Source organism: Mastomys coucha, unplaced genomic scaffold (genome assembly GCF_008632895.1).
Source record: "Mastomys coucha isolate ucsf_1 unplaced genomic scaffold, UCSF_Mcou_1 pScaffold20, whole genome shotgun sequence".
NCBI classification, from domain to species: domain Eukaryota; kingdom Metazoa; phylum Chordata; class Mammalia; order Rodentia; family Muridae; genus Mastomys; species Mastomys coucha.
The window spans coordinates 9,125,620-9,146,264 of record NW_022196903.1 but is presented as its reverse complement, the minus strand read 5'-3'; the positions used below and the strand labels follow the sequence as shown (position 1 = coordinate 9,146,264).

Below are 20,645 nucleotides of genomic sequence, written 5' to 3'. Positions count from 1 at the left end.
ATCTTCAATGTTGAATGCTCGAATCTCGAATGCTCAATCTCTTGAATCTCGACTGGTGCTGCACCCCTCCCCGCAACCCCCCCCCCCCCGTTGCCAGGGAGGGGCTACGGACTGCATGAATCTTAAGTCCTAGTCCACCAAAGTTCTGGTTTTAGTCCGAGTGCGAGCGAGTCTGAATGCTGAAAGTAGACTCTAGAATGCTGAATGCAGACTGTCTGCTGCTCAATGCTCTATGCTGTCTCTTTCTGTAAACTTTAATGCCCTACCCAAAATGCTGGAGGCAATTAGTTAGAATGGCTTAACATTCCAAGCCAGGGTTTGACTAGGAGGTTGGAACGTTGGTGAAGGTCAGAGAGCAATGTCCGAATTTTCTTTTTTCTAGCTGTTAAGAAATGATATCTTGGTGGGCCCCTAGCACACAAGTATGAGGACATATCTGGGCTACCTCTGAGTTTGGGGTGCCAGGCGACAATGCGGAGGCAGGAGACTGACTTTCCTTGAAGTTTACGACTCAAATACTGCTGTCATGCAAAGTGTGCGTGGCAGCGAGGAAGAATAAAATATTAGGCATAGTCTTAACTATGCTGGTGAACAGAACACACGGCACAAAAATTCTTATCTTTCTGTCTAGCTCAGGAGTGCTCTCCTGGGGGCCACCAGTTTCTTCAGAGTCCTTACAGAAGCATCCACTTTGACTCAGTATATCTCCAGCATTCAGCTGCTCAAAACCTGATCTGCGACCATTCTCTCACCCCTGGGTGGTATCGGTTTCTCATCTTTGACAGACCTGCTGAGATGCCAACCAAATGTGTTGAGGTACTTTTTTTTCTTACTGAAGTGTTATATTCATTTTAATTAGATTAATTTAATTTGAAATATTTCTGTAATGCCTACTTTTATGATAATAACTAATGATAGGAATGTTACACTCCATTTACTCCACAAATGTTTTAAACCATAATATCTTAGATAATTTCCACAGCTGTGGAATACAATGTAATAGAAATCATTCCCCATCAAATTATGCAGGACATATATATTCCTATGCTTAAGTCTCCCAGTTAACCCATTAGCTGGCCAAAGAGCCAAATTTTAAACATACGTCCAGGTATATAACTACAAGAAAACTGCCATTAAGGAATTATTTTGAAATTTTGCTTCAGTGCTATTCAGTTGCTACCTGACATTTCCTTTCTCAACTCAAAACCCACAAATCCATCACCTATTTCTTAAGTAAAGACAACTCATACTGCCAGTGAAATTTTAAATCATCTTTCACACAGTATATATGATGGCATGTGTCTGTATGAGAGAAAGTTGGTGGGGAGGGAGGAGTGGGAAGATTAATATTGGATGCTTTTTTTAAATTGTTTTCCACTTAGTGTTTGAAACAGGATTTAGTACTGAATCATGCCCTCTCCAGTGAGGCTAGACTATCTGGTCAGAAAGCCAGACATGTAACAATAAATAACAGCATACTAAAAATAACTACTTCTGAAAGGCTGGAGAATTTTAGAATTTTAAAATAAGAGCATTTAATAGAAATGTATTGAAAGACCCCTGGGGGAGACCCCCCACTCAAATCTCGGGAGGACGTACACCCAAGGAATCACGAGAGAGACCACATCTTGATGTAATTACAAGAGGTATATTTTAATTTCCAGGATGCCCTGGTTCGGCACCACAGTTATCTCATGCAGGAGATAATGGAGCCGACCACGAGGCTTGAAAGTTAGGGGTTTTTTATAGGAAAAAGGTATGAGGGAACAAAGGGATCAGTGTGGTCATACATGATTGGCTAGTTCAAGTATTAACTATTACGTGCAGAACAGAGTGGAAAATTCCTAAGGTTGGTGTTAATCTGAGTCAACAGAGCATCTGACCTTAAACCATATCTGAGAGGGCCAGATGGTCCATTACTTAGTGTCTGCCAGGCACGTCTTTGCAGGTCTGGGCCTTGGACATGTCCTCGTTTGCCTAGACATGTTTTCCTCTATGTTTATAGTTTTATGTCTTCTTGACCTGCCAGCTCTTATGATATCTAACAACTTGTTTGCTCTTTCCCAGGCCTATGTGGCCAGTTTGTGATGGATTCTTAGGCCCATAACTTTTCTTCCTAGTCAGCACAGGTTTAAAGCTTTAATTTCTCCTTACAGTATCAGTAGAAATATATGGTGTATAACCTTTACCTAAAAGGACATGGAGGGCCACTGTAGCCAGCCAGGAATGTAGACTGGCCAGTTCCAGGAACCTGGCTAACTCAGAGCCTCAGGGCTCTGGTTCCTGATACCTGCCCCTCCTGGCTCTCTACCCTGCCGACCAATAGATGAAGATTACATTCCTAGAAGGAATATGTTCTCCTCCCTAACTGACTGATTACCTTGGGTTGGGTCCCTCTGAAATTTTCCAGTGTTTTTTTTTTTTGTTATGTTTCCTTGGTAACCCCCTCACCCCCCTAGTTTGTGGTTTTTCCCTTTAAATATCCCTAACTTCTTGTGTTGGGGTCGAACTCCTCTGGCCTGCAAGGTCATGAGATCGACCCCGGTACCACCCCATCCCAAATAAACCTCTTGCACTTGCAGCAAGATCGGTCTCTCATGAGTTATTGGGTGGTCATGTCATCCTGAGACTTGAGTGAGGGTCTCCCTTATTTACTCTTTATTTTTTCTTTATTTCTTAATTATTCTTTATTATTTATTTATTTATTTATTTATTATTCTAAATTATTATTCTCTATTTCTTAATTCTTATTTATTCTATATTTTATGGTTATTAGTTAATTGTATCTATCAACTTTTCCTAATAATTTTCTTTTGCTTTTAAATGTAGAGATAACACGATTAATGACTATAACCCAGTTATTGGTTACTCCTGCCTAGATACTGCATTTACATTTATGCTTTAGCTGAGTTCTTTAAGCATGCACTGCTGTCTGTTCAGTACCAGAGAATGAGGGGTACCTGTAGTAGCCACCAGCAGCTATGTGAACTGGGTCTCTGGAAGAGAGACAGGGGCCTGGGAAATTAAGGGAATCAGACGGTCAAGAGAAAAAATGAGACCAAGCCATGGTTTCTGATCAAGGTCCAATGTGTATTTCTGAATCTGAGAAATATATAGGCAAGGAAACCCATCCTACAGTAAGCCAGGATCTTGTGGCCTAATTAGCATCTTCTTGTTCAGTCCAGAGGTAGATGCTGCTCAGTAGGGCATGGCTCCTAGCAGGAACTTTGAAAGAGGTAGAGAAGTGGCAGAACAAAAAGGGCTTTGTTTATCTCAGGAACTCCACCCAAGTGGGCTAACTGCTTTGTGGTTCAGGCTGGGCCAGATTGGTCCCCGCCTCTCTTCCAGAGATCTGTTTGCATAGTTGCTGGTGGCTAGTACAGGTATCTTGTCCAAAGTTATGAGTCTTTTAACTATTCTCAAAAGTTTGTCTTTTATTATAGCTTAATTGGCCATTGAGTAACATTTTTCTACCTAGAAAGAATGTTGATAGCAGGCTTCAAATATGTTTTAACTCCATTTTTTCAAGTTGCTAAATGACTTTTCTATATCAGATTATAAATAACACCTTTCTTCTCTTGTGGTTTTGTTTCATCTTGACTCTGAATTAATATCAAATATACGTTATCTCCAGCAGTTGTGAAAAAATTCTCATGATCAGTTAGTATCTGTGCTACATATTAATACACTTTTAGCTTAACTTGCTTTGTTTTCTGATATGTTGGCTAACTTAGTAAATTATCTGAAGGTGAATTTCTCACTTACAATGCAAATATAAAATAAAAATATTTATATTGAACAGGTTATATTAGCACTAATTAATATTATATTAATTTAAATGTTCCTTAAATTTACTTTTTTATGCAGTAGACATATAAGTTGTTTGTTTTTTAAATATGTATTTACGTGTATGATTTTCCTGCATGTATGCACTACACCACATGTATGCCTGGTTCCACAGAAGTCAGAAGAGGGTGTTGGATCCCTGAATCTGGAGTTATGAATAGTTATGAGCCACTATAAGGATGCTGGAATCCAAATCCCAGTATTCTAGGAGACCAGCAAGTGCTTTTTAACTGCTGAGCCATAACTCAAGCCCCAAGTTATTTTATTTGTAAACTAATTAACAATTTACTATTTTGAAGATTATTCAGAAAAAAATGTAAATCGTTTCCTATTTGTATGAAATTAAATGATTTTTCAACTTTTCTTTTCTCTGACATGAAAGATGAACCGCTGTGGAACTCAGGTCCCCATCTGGCTGTCTCTGAGTGATTCGGAAACCCTGCCTCTTCCTGGCGAGATCAGGAAACTGACTGCCTGTGCCACGTGGCAGTTTCTGTTTAGCGCTGAAGAAAACTGCTGCCTCTTTCAGATTCCCGTGTCTGTGAGAAACTGCGGAGACTTTTTCGTGTACTTACTGCAACCTACTCAGGGATGTATGGGCTACTGCGCTGAAGGTAGGGACCATCCATAACACTGTGAGCTGCCGACTGGAGAGATGTGCTTAAGTGCACTTGTAGCCTGAGTAGGCTGTCATGAACTAATGTGAGCAGGAGACTTGGCCTATCTATACTGATAAATTAAAACCAACTTTCTGGCTTAAATTGGCCAGGTTTGTTTAGAATATGTATTAATCTCTTAAAATGCTCAAAAAAACTCGTCGCTGTAAAGGTATCAAATCAGATTTCCAGCACAAGCTCCTAAGCTGCTTAAGAAACCTCGTTTCTTCTTGCCCTTTTCCTTTCTAATTAAGATATGACAAACGTGACAAATAGCAAGCAAATGCATGAAAATTTGGTCTTCTGGTTTGTTTTTGTTTGTTTGTTTTTGTTTTTATTTTATTTATTTATTTATTTTGATTTTTTGAGACAGGGTTTCTCTGTGTAGCTCTAGCTGTCCTGGAACTCACTCTGTAGACCAGGCTGGCCTCAAACTCAGAAATCCGCCTGCCTCTGCCTTCTAAGTGACGGGAATAAAGGCGTGCACCACCACTGCCTGGCTAAAATTTGGACTTCTGTATTATCTTATTGTTCATTAGCAGTTTACTGAGTGTTTATACAGAGTCAAGAATTACTTGAAGTCGTGGTTTGGCTTCTGTAAGAATCAAGATAAGTATGATCTCTCCCATAGAATAATACCCCAAATAAGTAATAAATAAGGTAGATGTAGCTCACAAGGAAGAGTACAAGTATCTATGCACTCCATATGCAGAGTTTCCCTAGAGAAGAGTTTGAGATTGTATTTGTAATGTACCTGCATGTTGGAGTGCTTGTCTAGCAACTACATAGCTTTGGCTTCCAGTACTACAAAAACTGTAAAGCTAGAAAAAAGAAACAAAACAATATCAAATCATGTTTGTAGGTTCTGTGCCACCTGGATAAATCCCTTTATTTTATTTAATTTGATTTATATGGACACAACTAGCTTGCAAACAATAGTGTATGGAAATGAAAACACAACAGTGATTTCCTAGAAAGGCTTCCCGATGCTCTGTTTGATCATACCTGAAGATGGAACCAGAAGGCAACATGAGCTTCTGCAAGCTTGCAATAAGGGACTGGATGTGTTAATTTTCTCCGGAGGCCAGTTTCTTAGCTTACTCATGAAAAAGTCTGTATTAACACAGATTAAGAAATCCTCTAGAGAACAGATGAGAATAATAAATTTCAGGAGAAACAAGAACCAGGAAACCCCAGAAAAGAATAAGAAACTGTCCTGTAGAGTGAAGAAAAACGTTTTGAATGATGTGATTTCCTGGAATGGATATTGGGACAGAAGGGGTCATCAGTGGGAGAAATTGTATTTGTTTTTTGTCTAAGGTTGTCCTGATGAGGAAGATCAGCTTCCTAATTTTGACAAATACATCTTGGCCTTATAATATGCCAACATTTTTGAAAATGACTCTGAGGTGTACATGGGGATGTTTTGTGTAATATTTGTGAATGTGTGTGAATTTAAAATTATTTTAAGCTAATTTATAGAAAAACAGAAACAAATTGTTTTGAAATTAATGCCTTATTAATTAAAGAAAGCCAGGCATTACAAGAGGCCCAGACTAGCATGAAGATGTTGTCTTTAAAAGTTAGTTCTGGAAATCTCTGAACAGCTGATGAGTCTGAATAGATTTCTGGATGAGGAGAATTAGGCAGACATGAGAAAATATGATGGGAACAAAGTAAGAAGACATACCAGAAGAGGAGTTCAGAAAACCAGTGGTACCAGCTGTGGGATCTTCAGTGCATTTAAGAACTTAGATAGAATAAGAGCCATTCTATAAAGTCTTAAGGAGTTTTCAAGTAGATTGATAATGCAATCAGAGGACTATATGCTAAAGGTATTATTTCTAGATAAAGATTTCTGTAGACTGTTGCATTTGTTCCAAAGTGAGGCATGAGTAGGCTTACAGAGAAGGGGTAGGAATGCCTTGTACTAATGGCAAAGCAAAAGGAGCACTGAGCTTAGAGGCAATTCTCAGACAAAATATGCATACATTATTTTATTTGTTTATATTGTTGGAGTAATATTTATCTTCTAACCAATAAAGCCTGTCCTTAGTATGGGTTAGACAATAAGTTTAAGGACTTCCATTATTCCACAAGGCATTTATGCATTCACTAATTGCAATTAACCATATTAATGGAAAGATTAAAAGTTGTTATGGAAGAGTATGCTGCAGGCAAGAGAAGGATGTTGTTCACAATCTGGAGCCCATAGAGAAAGCCTCTTCAGATCAGATGGCATTGGCACGAAGAGCTGGGGGGTGCATAGACCATAGTCAGAGCAAGTGGGTCAGGATCAGCTAATAGAACAGCAGGCAGCATACCCTCAGGGTGTGTGCTTAGAGTGGCAGCACAGCAGAAATGTTGGGTGCCCATGAGCAAGGGAGAACACAGGAAGGCTTCTAGGGTACGGCAGTAGTGCCATCTTCAGGAAGCTCTCTACTGTTTCATGAATTTAGGTTGAAAGGGGTGCTATAGCTGCTGGCAAAACACTTTGGGAAACTCAAGTGACATACAAAAAAAATGTGAGTTCAAGGGGACACAGGATAACAATTCTAAGTACGTAACACCAATTAAAATGTTGAGAGAGGCAAGAATACGATTGGAGAAAGTAGAGGGTAAAGACTATTAAGACAGGAAAAACAAGGTTTTTTTTTCCTTATGATAAAATACCAGTTCAATAACAGGATATAGCAATCCAAGGGACTGAACTAGAACCAGATCAATGTACACTGTGTGATGCAAAACTGGTAGGTCTTATATTCAAGAAAAAACAGACAGGCTTCCAATTAGACTGCACATCACCAACCACTTTGAGTAATAAAATAAAACCAGCAGAAGCAAAGAGGACTAGAGCAACTCTGTCAAACAATTTGATCTAAATAATGTTAAAGGCAACTCCATACAAGGGAATAAACCTTCTTTGTAAGTGGATCTACAATATTTACCAAAATACACATCATCCTGATCCCAAATCAGGAAAATGAGATATTTTTAAAATGAAGCTAATTAAAATTAATGTTGATAGAACCTTTATTCAATAAAATAAAAATTTACAAATTAAGTATCTCAACTCACAAATTTAGAGACTACAAGAAATATAAAGGAGAATCAGAACAATAAGGTGAGGAAATGAACAGAATAGAAGTCAATAAAATGTTCACATAAATGACAGTTTAATCAATCAAAATATAGTTCTTTGAGTAGTTTAATGAAAGCTATAATTCTTTACCCATAACTATGGTTTAAAAAGACCACATTGGGACCAGCTGTGTAGAGCAGGTGGTAGAATGAACGCTTAGCATGCTAAAAGGTTCATTCTCTAGGAACACACAAATGGAAAAAGGCTTGGGGAGGAAGGGAAAGTAAGAGAGAGAGAGAGAGAGAGAGAGAGAGAGAGAGAGAGAGAGAGAGAGAGAGAGAGAGAGAGAGAGAGAGAGAGAATTAGGGTTACAACTGAAACAAGGAACATATGAGCCCACAGAGACTGAAACAACAAATACAGGGTCTACATGGCTCTACACCAGGTCCTCTGTAAATATATTATAGCGTTCAGTTGAGTGTTTTTATGAGACTCCTAATTGGGAGTATGAGTGGGTCTCTGACTCTGTCCAACTTTTTGCTTCATTTTACCATATTTTACTTTGTAATGTTTAGTTAGCTCTTGGAAGGCTGTCCCTTTCTACTGAGCGACAGAAAGGGAGTGGATCTGGAGTGGGGTAGAACTGGGAGAAGCAGAGACAGGGGAAACTATAATCAGGATATATTGTGTAAGAAAAATCCATTTTCAATAAAAGAAAAAAAGGGAAGTAAAAGTAAAGGTAAAGGACCCAGAAAAAAAGATTTCACAGATAATATGAGAACAAAGGTATAACTAGGAACAATTCTATTATTACTTTGACATCTTAGATGAACTAAGTTCATATTTTAAGTTACTTAAAATATGCATCCAGCCACAATCACTTAAAAGCAATGGTTCCATTTGTATTCAAGAAGGTATTTTTCTAGTTCAGTACTATTTCAAAAAGGATCACCCAGGAACCAGACCATTTTAAGTGGGAATGTTACAAACATTTAAGTGGAAATAATAACAAATTTATGCAAAATCTTGTGGATAAATGAAAAGAAATCTCTAGTCCTGAGAGTCAGAGCTAAGTCTCTGTGAAGCCAGTGTAACTCAAAACAACCAAAGTCAGACACACAAGAGAAAGATATTAGTCCAAAAATTTTGGAAGCTTTAAGGTGAAAACTTAGTATTTGGGAAGCTAAGGTGAAATGAAGTTTATGAATTTGAGGTCAGTTTGGGTTACATAGCAAGTTCCCAGCCAGCCTGGGCTAATTAGTGAAACTCTATATTGAGAACAAAAATATTATGACCTAGTCACAAAAATCTTCTATGCCAAGAGACGAAAATTACTGTCTGCATAAAATCTCTATAAAATGAACAGTTATAAATATAATTTTTTATTCAGAAGAAAAGTGGTAGCATTATGGTAAGAATGTTTTGGTGTCATACGAAAATGCCAAATTGTCCTTCAAAGTGACAGTATCACTTTACACTCTTGCAGCCCAAACATTTGGAATTATCAATGCATTCTGATATTTAATAATGAAGACCCCAAAGAAGGTATGAAAACTACAAGTACTTCAAAATATAGTCCCGGACCATTGGTCATCTTTGTTTGACTGTATCTTTAGAAGGGGAAATTTCTTATAAAAAACAAAATCCCAGAGAGAACTAAGTCCTAAGCTTATGTTAAAATGTACTTTCCCAAGACCAGTTCTTAGATACATGTAAATTTACACATTTATGGTCATTTAAATAAAAATACAAATTTTAACCTTTACAGCTATTTCTGATGTGAAGTTACACACATGTGGCCCTGGAGAAACAGAAATTGAAGATGGCTGTGTTGGTGTGTATGACATTGTTTTTATATGACATAGTTATATGATAGTGACCTTTGTGAATAATTTTGTTCTGTGGCTTTAACTGTTGAGTTATGCAGGAATCACCAGTCTGATAAAAATCAACAATAACAGTAATTTTTGAAATGTGTGTATAATATATTCATGAGGTTGGTAGAAGTACAATTTTGTTTTGTTTAAAGAAAAACTGTAAATATTGGTAGAATCATTCGCAAGAAAACTGATGATTGAACTTAATTTTCATAACACTTTACATGTATTTGTACCTATTGTCTTACTTTCAAAGATCTTCCTTCTAGAACTGTTTAAGCAAGTGTGAAGCACAATAGTTAATACAACATTTTTAATAATATGGAGAAATGTTTTAAAACTATAAATAATTCAGGCACAGTGGTATATATCTTTGATCGTAGTTGGAAGATTATTGCAAGTTTTTGTGTTCATAGGATGGCCGTCCCTCAATACAAGCAAACACTAGTCATTTCATTGTGTCTATAAACAAATACAGTTCTTGAAAATTAGGAGGTCGAGGTTTCATTCAGTTACTATGGATGATAACAGATCTAAGTTACTTCTCCACACTCTTCCAGTTGCAGGTTGATTTTGCAGGCACCTTTCCCAGTATGTCTGGTATCAAACCATTACGCTATCTCAAATTCTCAGCTTCACTAGAGCCTGTGAAAATGAATAATTTTTATTGTTTCTTTAATATTTTAAATTATATTATAAATAATAAAACAATATTCCTTAAACAATGTAACAATAAGTACACGATATGGTTATTGGTCTATTATGTGTACTAGAAATGGATTTTCTTAATTAGGGATCTGTATTAAAGAAAAAGTCTATTATTCTTCTTGAATAAATAACACATTTCAATTGGTACTTGGGGTGTACACTGTAGGACAAAGCTTGTCTGTCCTGTGTCAAGCCCTGGGTTCAAATTGAGCACCACAGAAAGCAATAGGCAAACTTAATTACTTACTTATTTACTTACTTCAGCAAATTGTGATTATTTAAAATATTTGTGTAACTATTTAGAATCTAAGATATATAAAGCTATACAAATCAAAGAAACTTGAGCAAAAACTCACTATGACTATGGTCACTTGACTTAAGAATTACTAGGATAGAGCCGGGCGGTGGTGGCGCACGCCTTTAATCCTAGCACTTGGGAGGCAGAGGCAGGCAGATTTCCGAGTTCGAGGCCAGCCTGGTCTACAGAGTGAGTTCCAGGACAGCCGGGGCTACAAAGAGAAACCCTGTCCTGAAAAAAAAAACCAAAAAACAAAAAACAAACAAACAAAAAAGAATTACTAGGATATTTGTAGCTGGGCATATGTTAATCTCAGCATCTAGGAGACTGGTGCAGAAAGATCAAGAGTTTGAGACCAGCATGAGCTATGTTACAAGACCCTTTCTCCAGAGACTTTAACATGTTTGTTGTTATTATGTTAATTGTAAAATAATCCATTTGAAGTACTCCCTGGGATATGGTGTCTAACAAAATGATCCTTTAAATAAGCTGAAAGTATGTTTCTTTATTAAAAAAAAAAAGTCTTAAGGTTTTTCAGAATTTTCCAGTTAACTTTGTGATTGTCACAAAATAATAATGTATGTAATAAAACGATTACATACATTTCAGAATACAGGAAAGCACCTTGTTAAATTCTATCAGTCAAATTTTTTTTCTATTTCTAAAACAAAACAGTCTGCATAGATCTCTAGATTTAACTTAACAAATGCCTGGAATTAAAAAACAAACAAACAAACAAACTGTAAACTCTTGATACAGGTTCTAGAAGAAACTTCAGGCATATCTGTAGCCTCCAAAAAAAAAAAAAAATGAGCAGAATAAGACAGCTGCCAAGCACCGAGTGCAGTTCACTGACAGCATAACCACGGCACATGAGCTGCTCTGTCAACCCAACATTCCGATGATTAGGGTTAAAAGCATATTCCAAAATACATATTTGAGTTGATGCTATGGTAAATCGTTATCTTTACAACAAGAAATGACAAAGGCTAGTGACTAAATTTCGTCTGTTCTATATTTTAGAACGAATGATTGCTTGAGGAATGTGAATCTCTATTTGTTTCACAATCCAGGCTTTGCAAAGGTTCTACATGACTTACGGAAGCCTGATCTGTTACTCTAATGCCAATCAGTATTCAGCATGCTTTAAACTGGAGTGTTTCCCTTTGTTGCCTCCTAGAAAATAATCTTTTTTTTTTTTTTTTCAAATTGCTTCCCTGTCTTCTTAAAGTAAGTCCAGGATTGATAGTCTGTGGGTCCTTTTTTTCTAAGATTCTTTATTTTTCTTTCTTCAAGAAGACTGATTTAGCGACTGTGCTTTCTCCTTCTAGGCCAGCTAATGGCACTGCCTCCTTCTCCTCCTCCTCCTCCTGGCAGGCCCAAGGTCATGGTAGAACCGGTGGGCTCCCAGGTGTATTGTATGTGTACTTTTGATGTTTCCCCCACAAACAACTCAGTGGGATTTCTGATAGCCTGGTCTAGGCTTTCTTCCCAAGAAATCAAAGAAGAGCTGAGACAGGAGAGCACTCTTCAGGCATTCTCGCTTTTAGAGCTTGATGGCATAAATCTCAGACTTGGAGACAAGGTATGTACAAAAAAGCTTGCATTTTTTTCATGAATATATTTATATTCAAAAATGGATTTCAAGTCAAACACTGAAAGCGGCTTTTGTCCTCAACATATAATAAAGCAGTAGTGTCTTGGTTTTTCATTTTTTCTGCTTGGCAATTGTGCTAATTCTAGTAACATCTATATCTATATCTATACCTATACCTCTATCTATATCTATATCCATATCTATATCTATATCTATATCTATATCTATTCTATAGCCATATCCATATTCTATCTAATCCATATCCATATCTATATCTATATCTAGATATATTCTAGTAATATATATTATATATAATAAAACTGTACTATTCTTTATATTGAGGTTCAAATAACTAATAATTTATGATAGAATTTTTCTCAAATATTTAGGCTAGTATGTAAACTGTTCAATTTTTTAAATGTATTTTATCTTATGGGTGAGTGTTTTACCTGTGAATGCATTTATCATGTATGTGTTGGATGTCCATGAAGTTCAGAAAGGGTATTGGATCCCCAAATCTGGAATTATAGGTAGCTCTGAACCACCATTTGGGTGATAAAAAAATGGAACCTGAATCTTCTGCAAGAGCAGCAAGTGCTCTTAACTGCTGGCCATCTCTTTAACCCCTTGGTCCTTAATTTTATAATTTACTAACAATTACACTAAAGATTAATAGATAATTTGCATGTTTCTTTATAATGTCATTACCAATGATTCTTTCTTACCTGTATTCACAGATTTTCTGCAGTGCTGCCATCTTTTACTTGGAGAAACCAGATGTGCAAAGTATAGCTGTGGAAAGTCAGGAATTTTTTGTTGGAATTAAGGTCTGTAGCATTGAGTATGAACTAGAAAGGTTATTTTCTATAGTTTGACCATGATAGATTCTGGGCCTCATCATAGACTGAATCAGAAAGTCTAGACTAAATAATTTGCATTTTTGGAGAACAACCTGAATAATTCTTATGTACAACAAAGCTGGAAGACGCATGGGAATTTGGGGTGCTCCTTCTCTTTTGATGGTACTGTGTCCCAGCAAACTCATCATAAACTGAAAAACGGTGCACATCAAAGTTGTATTTACTGCATCATAGCATAGCAATAAGAACACTGTGGAATATTAGATGTTTATTCTTTGTGACACATTCCTTCCTGGGAGATGTAGATGGCTACCACTACCTAGCATCATGAGAAAGGATGCTGCAGAATATTGCCAGTGTCAGGAAAGACATAAATTCAAAGTATATCTTCTACTGAATGTAAAATTGTACAACATGATAAAGTAAAGCTTTGTGAGCCAAGCCATCAATTTCATGGACTTATGGGAAGGAGGGACTAAAGCTCAAATTAGAATATGTCGAAGGCTCTATTTTCATAAGTCATTCTACTAGATATTCTATTAGGCATTATCAGAATGCCGCTATTTGGTTATTGTAAATGTTTGAAGAGAAGTTTCAGACGAAGGGATAGCACCTGGAACTTAAGCTGAAATTTAGGACTCAGAGTTCTGGGCTTTATGGATTGCCATGATTGCGCTAACTAAACAACATAATTCTTTTGGTTACTGCTGGTCACAATGGATCTAGAGAGCCATGAGTTCTTCCCACAGGTAAGCAGAGTGTTAGGAAATCATAGCACTGGGTGGTATGGAAAGGCAGAAGCTGGAGAGCAACACAGAGGGCGGGAAGGGGGTGGGGTTCACTAATGAAATACGATTGCATGGAGTTCATTTCTGGTTCAAAGACAATATGGGAGATTGGTAAGTTGTGAGGACGGGATTTAGGGACAGGATAAAAACCATTGTCTAGCTAATGTCCATGCACGCATGGACAGATCCCAGGTAAAGAAGACTGAATTACATTGTCAGACGTTCTAGCAGTGGGATAGTAAGGAGAGCTCTGACCCTGGGAACACAGTGACCTTTGCATGTGAATTGGTAGGTACACAGCTAAACAATGTCAGTGGTCAGCCACGGTTTCTTATTAGACTAACAGAGCAATCCCACTAAGAAGCAATTCTCAGAGGCTCAGCCTCTTATGGCCCAGCCATAGATCCAGACATACACAGCCAAACAGTGGACAGAGCTTGGGGACTCTGATAGAAAAAGAGGAGGAAGGATTGTGGGCCCTGATGGGGATAGGAACTCCACAGGAAAACCAACAGAGTCAACTAACCTGGACCCTTGGGGCTCTCGGAGTCTGAACCACCAACCAAAGCACATACATGGGTTGGACCTAGGTCTCCCCTCACATAAGTAATAGATGTGCAACTCGGTCTTCATATGGGTTCCTAACAATTGGAATGTGGGCTGTTGGCAAAAGCTGTTGCCTGTCTGTGGGACATGTTCTTCTAGCTGGGCTGCCTTGTCTGGCCTCAGTGGGAGAGAAAATGCCTAGTCTCACAGAGACTTGAAGTACTTGGGAGTGGAGTTGGGAGATGGGGGGGGGTGGTAAGGATAACTAGGGGGAGCCCCAACCACTCACAGGAGAAGCTGAAGGGAGATGGGGGAAGGATTGGGGGATGTGGTTACCAAGAGGGGGGACAGTGAGCAGGATTATAAAGTATATAAATAAAAAATTCAATTAAAAAAGAAGAAGCAAGTCTTCTGAGAAACAGTTAAGACTTGAGGATGTGGGAAAACCAATAAAAGATCTCTGCTTCCACATATGACTGCCTGGCGGACTGAAGTGGACTCAGGCTGTAGCAGTACATGCCAGGAAGTCTAACTTAGAAGGCAGATGGTTGGAAACAAGCTGAAGGGTGGAGTAGCCAGGGTGATGATATTTTAGCTTATGTATTAAACAAACGTATATTTGGTTTATTTTTATTGGACATTTTCTTTATTTACATTTCAAATGTTTTCCTCTTTCCAGGTCTCCCCTTCAGAAACCTCCTATTCCATCTCCATCCCCTTTGTGAGGGTACTTACCCACCCACCCACTCACCCACTCATCCATCCACCCACTCTGTCTTCCTGTTCTGGCATTCACCTACGTTAGAGTATCAAACCCCATCAGACCCAAGGGCCACTCCTCCCACTGATGTCCAACAAGGCCATCCTCTGCCATATATGTGGCCTGCGCCATGGGTCCTTCCATGTGTATTCTTTGGTTGGTGGTCCAGTCCATGGGGCTGTAAACCCCTCAGCATCTTCGGTCCCTTCTCCAACCTCTTGACTGGGGACCCCCGTGCTCAGTCCAATGGTTGGCTGCAAGGCATCCACCTCTGTATTTGTCAGGCTCTAGCAGAGCCTCTTAGGAGACAGCCATATTAAATTTCCATTAGCAAGCACTTCTCAGCATCCACAATAGCATCTGGGTTTGGTGGCTGTATATGGGATAGATCCTCAGGTGGGGCAGTCTCTGGATGGCCTTTCCTTCAGTCCCTGCTCCACATTTTGTCTCTATATTTCAGTGACAATATATTGCCCTTGAAAATCACCAGATTCTCCTCTGGTTGTGTCAATAAGCATCAGCAAACAAATGAGGAAAAGGCACAATCTCTCGTCCTTCATTCTCCAGAACCAATGAAGCAGCTTGGTCACATGCTTCTCCAACCTATTTTAGGGAAACTAATGAGCCTAATCTCAGAGTGGGGCTGGTGCTGAAACTCTCTGGATGCTACTGCAATATGACATATATATATATATATATATATATATATATATATATATATATACACATATGTATATATGTACCTCTGTGCTTCCCAGAAGTAGCTTGTAGTATATATATATACACAACATATATATATATATATATATATATATATATATGTATATTACTGGTTTGAAGTTAATTGGCCTTGTTTACTTAAATAAAATGGAATGGTTAAGTTGTTAATGGCTCACTAAGCAAAAGATAGTCTGCAGGGTTAACAAAAAAAAATCATGTCTTCAAAATTAACTCCTAGAAATACATTCTATTTGAACTTAAATGCTGTATTTCTCATGCTAGTTGATACCTGAACTGGACACAATATCAGAAGATGGAAAGGAATACCAGCTGAGGATAGAGAGTACAGTTCCTATTGTTTGCTCTGAGTTTAGTGAGCTCGATGAAGGATGCAAAATCTCATTAAAACTGAAAACCATTGAACAAGGTAACATACTAAGTTCATTTTGGTTTATTACATTTCAGACAATAACTGATCCTCGTTCTGTTTTATAGAGAGTCCCTGTAATGTAATCATATAAGAAAATATGTTCCTTGCTTACATCAAACAATAGTTGCATCATATTAATGATCTGATATAAGGTTGAACAGATGATCAGCAAAGCAATTCATGTTTTTTATTTTTTTCTTTCTGGGTTGAAACACACTAGTGAACTATCTGCTTCGTGTCACCATTTGCCCTCTTTCCTTTCCCTCTACTTCTTCTTAGTTGATCACTCCCCTTCTCCTCTGTCTCCTACCTTTTCTTCTCTGCCTTGTTTTGGGAGATGGGGACAACTTTACAGTTTTCCAAGTTGCCTTCACTGAAAATACTCTTATGTGATGTGCTCAGAGTTGAAGCTTATAAAACACGGGTCTCATAATGAGTTCTTCACACTTCTCTCCCCAATGTAAGCTTCACGTGGGATATTTTGTCTTAATAGTCTTCATATAAATGACTAATCCCATGGATACCATGATACATGACCATTTATAGATCACTGCTAAGGTAATAGAGAGAGAGAATCCTCTCCCTAGAGCAAGATAGAACAGCCAAGAAATAAATTGTGTATTGCTGTGGCTGGGTTGCTTGAGTTCTTTCCCAGTTTTCCAATTGCTCTGACTAAAACAAGAGATTTTCTGATTAAAATAGAACCTGTAAAGAGAGATGATAGTTCTGTTGGCATAGCATACATTCTAGATAGAATAAAGCATGTTCGGTAGATCCTTAAACACAGGATGCCTAGGTGTTGATGGCTTTATAACACCTAACTGAATCAGAGAAGTGAAAAGATTAACAAGCCCGAGTTAGTCTCCTGCCTGATGTATACAAATAAATAAATTAAAATTAAAATTAAAATAAAGGTGAATCGAAAGACATAAAAAGTGTCATGCTAAGAGACTTGACAATTACATATGCTTAGAAGATACCTACCTGGGCACTTAGAATTCTGGAGGCCTGTGTACATCAGGTTTGTGAATTTTTTTACAGTTCAGACATTTAACACAATTCCAGTACAAGCTACTTCTGGGAAGCACAGAGGTACATATTCCTGAAACTGTCTAAATTATGCTAAGTAAAAATTTCTCTTAATTAGAAGTATACTTTCAATTATACTTGCACACTCTAGGTTTCTTTAGTTAATGCAATTATTTATATAATAATAAAAAACAGCATAAATATGCTCTTATAGCTTGAATATATATTGAATATATATATATATACATATATATATATCAATTAAAAGTTGCTCTCTCTTTCTAGAGAAAATTTTCTGATTTCCTTCTGGATATTCTATCCCTTCTCTTCTACTGAGTGTCTACAATGACAGAGAACACGTTTACATGCTTTTCCAGAGGCTGTGCAGCTGTTGTACAGACTCCAGAAGAACAACCTTAGCCTTCATACTGACAACTTGGGAAACGAAATCATAGACTGTACCCGAGCCAGACAGATTCCACACTCTCCTCAGGGAGCTAGCTAAGGAATTTGGATGTTTTGTTATTTTTTTTAATGTGTGTGAGAAAAAATGTATTTCTAGGAAAATAAAAAGGGAATTATAGGCCAGGCAGTGGTGACACACACCTTTAATCCCAGCACTTGGGAGGCAAAGACACGTGGATCTTTGAGTTCAAGGACAGCCTGGCCTACTGACTTAGTTTTAGAGAAACATTGTCTTGAGAGAGAGAGAGAGAGAGAGAGAGAGAGAGAGAGAGAGAGAGAGAGAGAGAGAGAGAGAGAGAGAACATTTTTCCTGGGATCTTAAACCTAGTACAGTATACTTTTATACAACTACTGTAATTTTGTACCTGTAAAATCCATGTGGGTGAAAAGAAGACAGTCTTTAGAATTAATTTCTTCCTTCTGGAGTCTCAGGAAGGCTTTATGGTCCTGAATTGAATTTGAAAACTTGCTTCTTTATACCCAATTTGGGAGCATGTTCCATCATTTATGGGAAGAACAGAGATTATGCAAATGAGCTATGCCACTTTTTAAAGTTCTGTTTTCATTTTTTGTTACTGTTTCCTCTCAAGATTATTTCTTTTTTCTTTGTTACTTAAGCAGAAGGTCATTTTGAAGTTCTGAATATATTCTGATTCTTATGAGGGAAAATAAGTTTATTAATCAGGGTCATCTTCAAGAGACCCACATCATTTCCTTATCAGATGTCAAAATGCTTCATTGCCTGTACTCACTTAGGTTGATGAAATTTTCTACTACAGTATTTATTACCTTCTCCTACCTGTTACTTATTGCTTTTGAATTTTATCTACATGCACATATATTTATAATTTTATTGAAAATAATAGTGTTTTTAAGTTTATATATTAAAAATTAATATTTATCTACAAAGATCAAGTAGATTCAGTAGCTTTATTTTAATTTAAACAAATATTACAGTAATTTTTAAATAAAAATATTTAGAATAATATTTTAGTCTGTTTCATATTAATCAAGTAACTACATTTGATTTGTATGTATCTTGGAAAAAAAATTTTTTAAATGTTTATTTTTCTTCTTAAATAGGTAAAGAATACCTCGGGTTGAATTTGGCATTGTCTTCCTGCCATGTGGACCTTCACCAGGACTCTTGTGCCGATGGAATATGTAGCCAGGCTGTATTGTACTACACTGCTGTGACAGACTTTTCCCGGGATGGAGACAGACTTACAGACATCACTGTGGAACCTATAGTCAATGATGTTTTCCTGTGGGACAGATACACTCCAGACAGCATCCAGGTGGAATAATAAGGAAAAGAACCCTTATAAATAACCATAAGATTTAAAAGATACGTTTGTGCCAACAATTACTTTTTTATTTATAAATTATTTGAGGAGATGGATGGCTAAAAGGCTAAGTTTATTTTCTCGCCTCCAGAGGACTCAAGTTTGGTTCCTAGTGCCATCTGAGGCAGCTAACAACTGCCTGTAACTTCTGCTCTAGAAGACCTGATGACCTCTTCTCGTCTCTGTAGTCACCTCTTTACACTTGGTGTATATATAATTACAGATGCATTATAGAAATAAATAATCTTAAATTTACTGAATAATTTTTTATTTTAAACAATTCTATATCCAGTAACTATAAAAATAGAATTTATTGAATATTAATTTCAATTGCTAAATAATTTACTAGCCAATGTTAAAATCAATGTTAACATTTAAATACATTTTTCTTCTGCAGATTAAAGTCAAGGATGTCCCATCTGCTTACTGCTATTCATTTACTGATCCACACATAATTACCTTTGATGGCAGGTAATTTCCTGATCTTTTCTTCTTTTGGTGGTTTTTGTTTTATTTGGTTTTTGGCATGTTTTGTTTTAAATGTCACACTCTTATCATTTATCTTTTCAATGATTTACACTTTTACTGGTTTGCTTCTAGATAGTGTATTTGTGTAGAATATTTTTGCTCTGATTCCAGTCCTTAGTAAATAATACAGCAACTAGTAGGCCTGAATTTTCAGATAATTTAAACAAAGATGTATTGAAGATTATTACAGATACATATGATTATTTGTGGCTTTTGATATTAAGCCATTTATTTTCACTGAGAGAATTTACTGTGTTGTATTTTTATAGAATTACAAAATAATCTATGAGACTTGTGTGAAATAACCAAGCAGAATCATTAAATTTACTTTAATACTAACTACTTTTAATTATTGATAAGAATGCCAATTTTCAAAATTGAAATTTTTCTACAATAAAACCCCTTATAGTTATTTCTGGAATTTAAGTAAAATGTTCAAAGTAATGAAAAAAAATATTGTCTTAGTTAGGGTTTTACTGCTGTGAACAAACACCATGACCAAGGCAACTTTTTTTTTTTTTTGGTTTTTTGAGACAGGGTTTCTCTGTGTAGCCCTGGCTGTCCTGGAAGTCACTCTGTAGACCAGGCTGGCCTCGAACTCAGAAATCCCCCTGCCTCTGCCTCCCAAGTACTAAGATTAAAGGCATATACCACCACTGCCCAGCTCCAAGGCAACTCTTATAAGGACAACATTTAATTGGGGCTGGCTTACAAATTCAGAGGTTCAGTCCATTATCATAAAGGCAGGAACATGGCAGCATCCAGGCAGGCCTGGTGCAGGAGGAACTGAGAGTTCTACATCTTCATCTGAAAGCTGCTAGCAGAATACTGGCTTCCAGGCAGCCAGGATGAGGGTCTTAAAGCCCACGCCCACAATGACACACCTACTCCAGCAGGACCACACCTTCTAGTAGTGCCACTCCCTGGGCCAAGCATATACAAAGCATCACAGGTATCAAAATGATACTGCTTACTGTCTACATAGGAACAGTTAAGCTTAGGGATGCTGCTCTGGAGGCCTCGTGATGCTGACATCCTTAAGAAGAGACACTCCTCATTGTCTAGTAAAAACCTTCTTCATGATACCTGACAGGTATATTAAACATAGT

General features: G+C 37.3%; 1 protein-coding gene across 2 annotated transcripts in view; it reads left to right on the top strand.

Moving 5' to 3' along the window:
• The first annotated feature begins 637 nt into the window (after window positions 1–637).
• Window positions 638–20,645, top strand: part of Vwde (von Willebrand factor D and EGF domains) — a 62,884-nt gene continuing 42,876 nt past the window's right edge. Inside the window, exons 1-8 of one of the 2 annotated variants that reach the window (XM_031380762.1) lie at window positions 638–816; window positions 4,229–4,460; window positions 9,353–9,418; window positions 11,799–12,052; window positions 12,802–12,891; window positions 16,021–16,165; window positions 18,746–18,960; window positions 19,406–19,479. In XM_031380762.1, the coding sequence (XP_031236622.1) occupies window positions 796–816; window positions 4,229–4,460; window positions 9,353–9,418; window positions 11,799–12,052; window positions 12,802–12,891; window positions 16,021–16,165; window positions 18,746–18,960; window positions 19,406–19,479 (1,097 nt within the window). In that variant the 5' untranslated portion in view covers window positions 638–795. Of the gene's footprint in view, window positions 817–4,228; window positions 4,461–9,352; window positions 9,419–11,798; window positions 12,053–12,801; window positions 12,892–16,020; window positions 16,166–18,745; window positions 18,961–19,107; window positions 19,480–20,645 lie in introns of those variants that run through there. The other variant, XM_031380763.1, reaches the window with a different exon arrangement.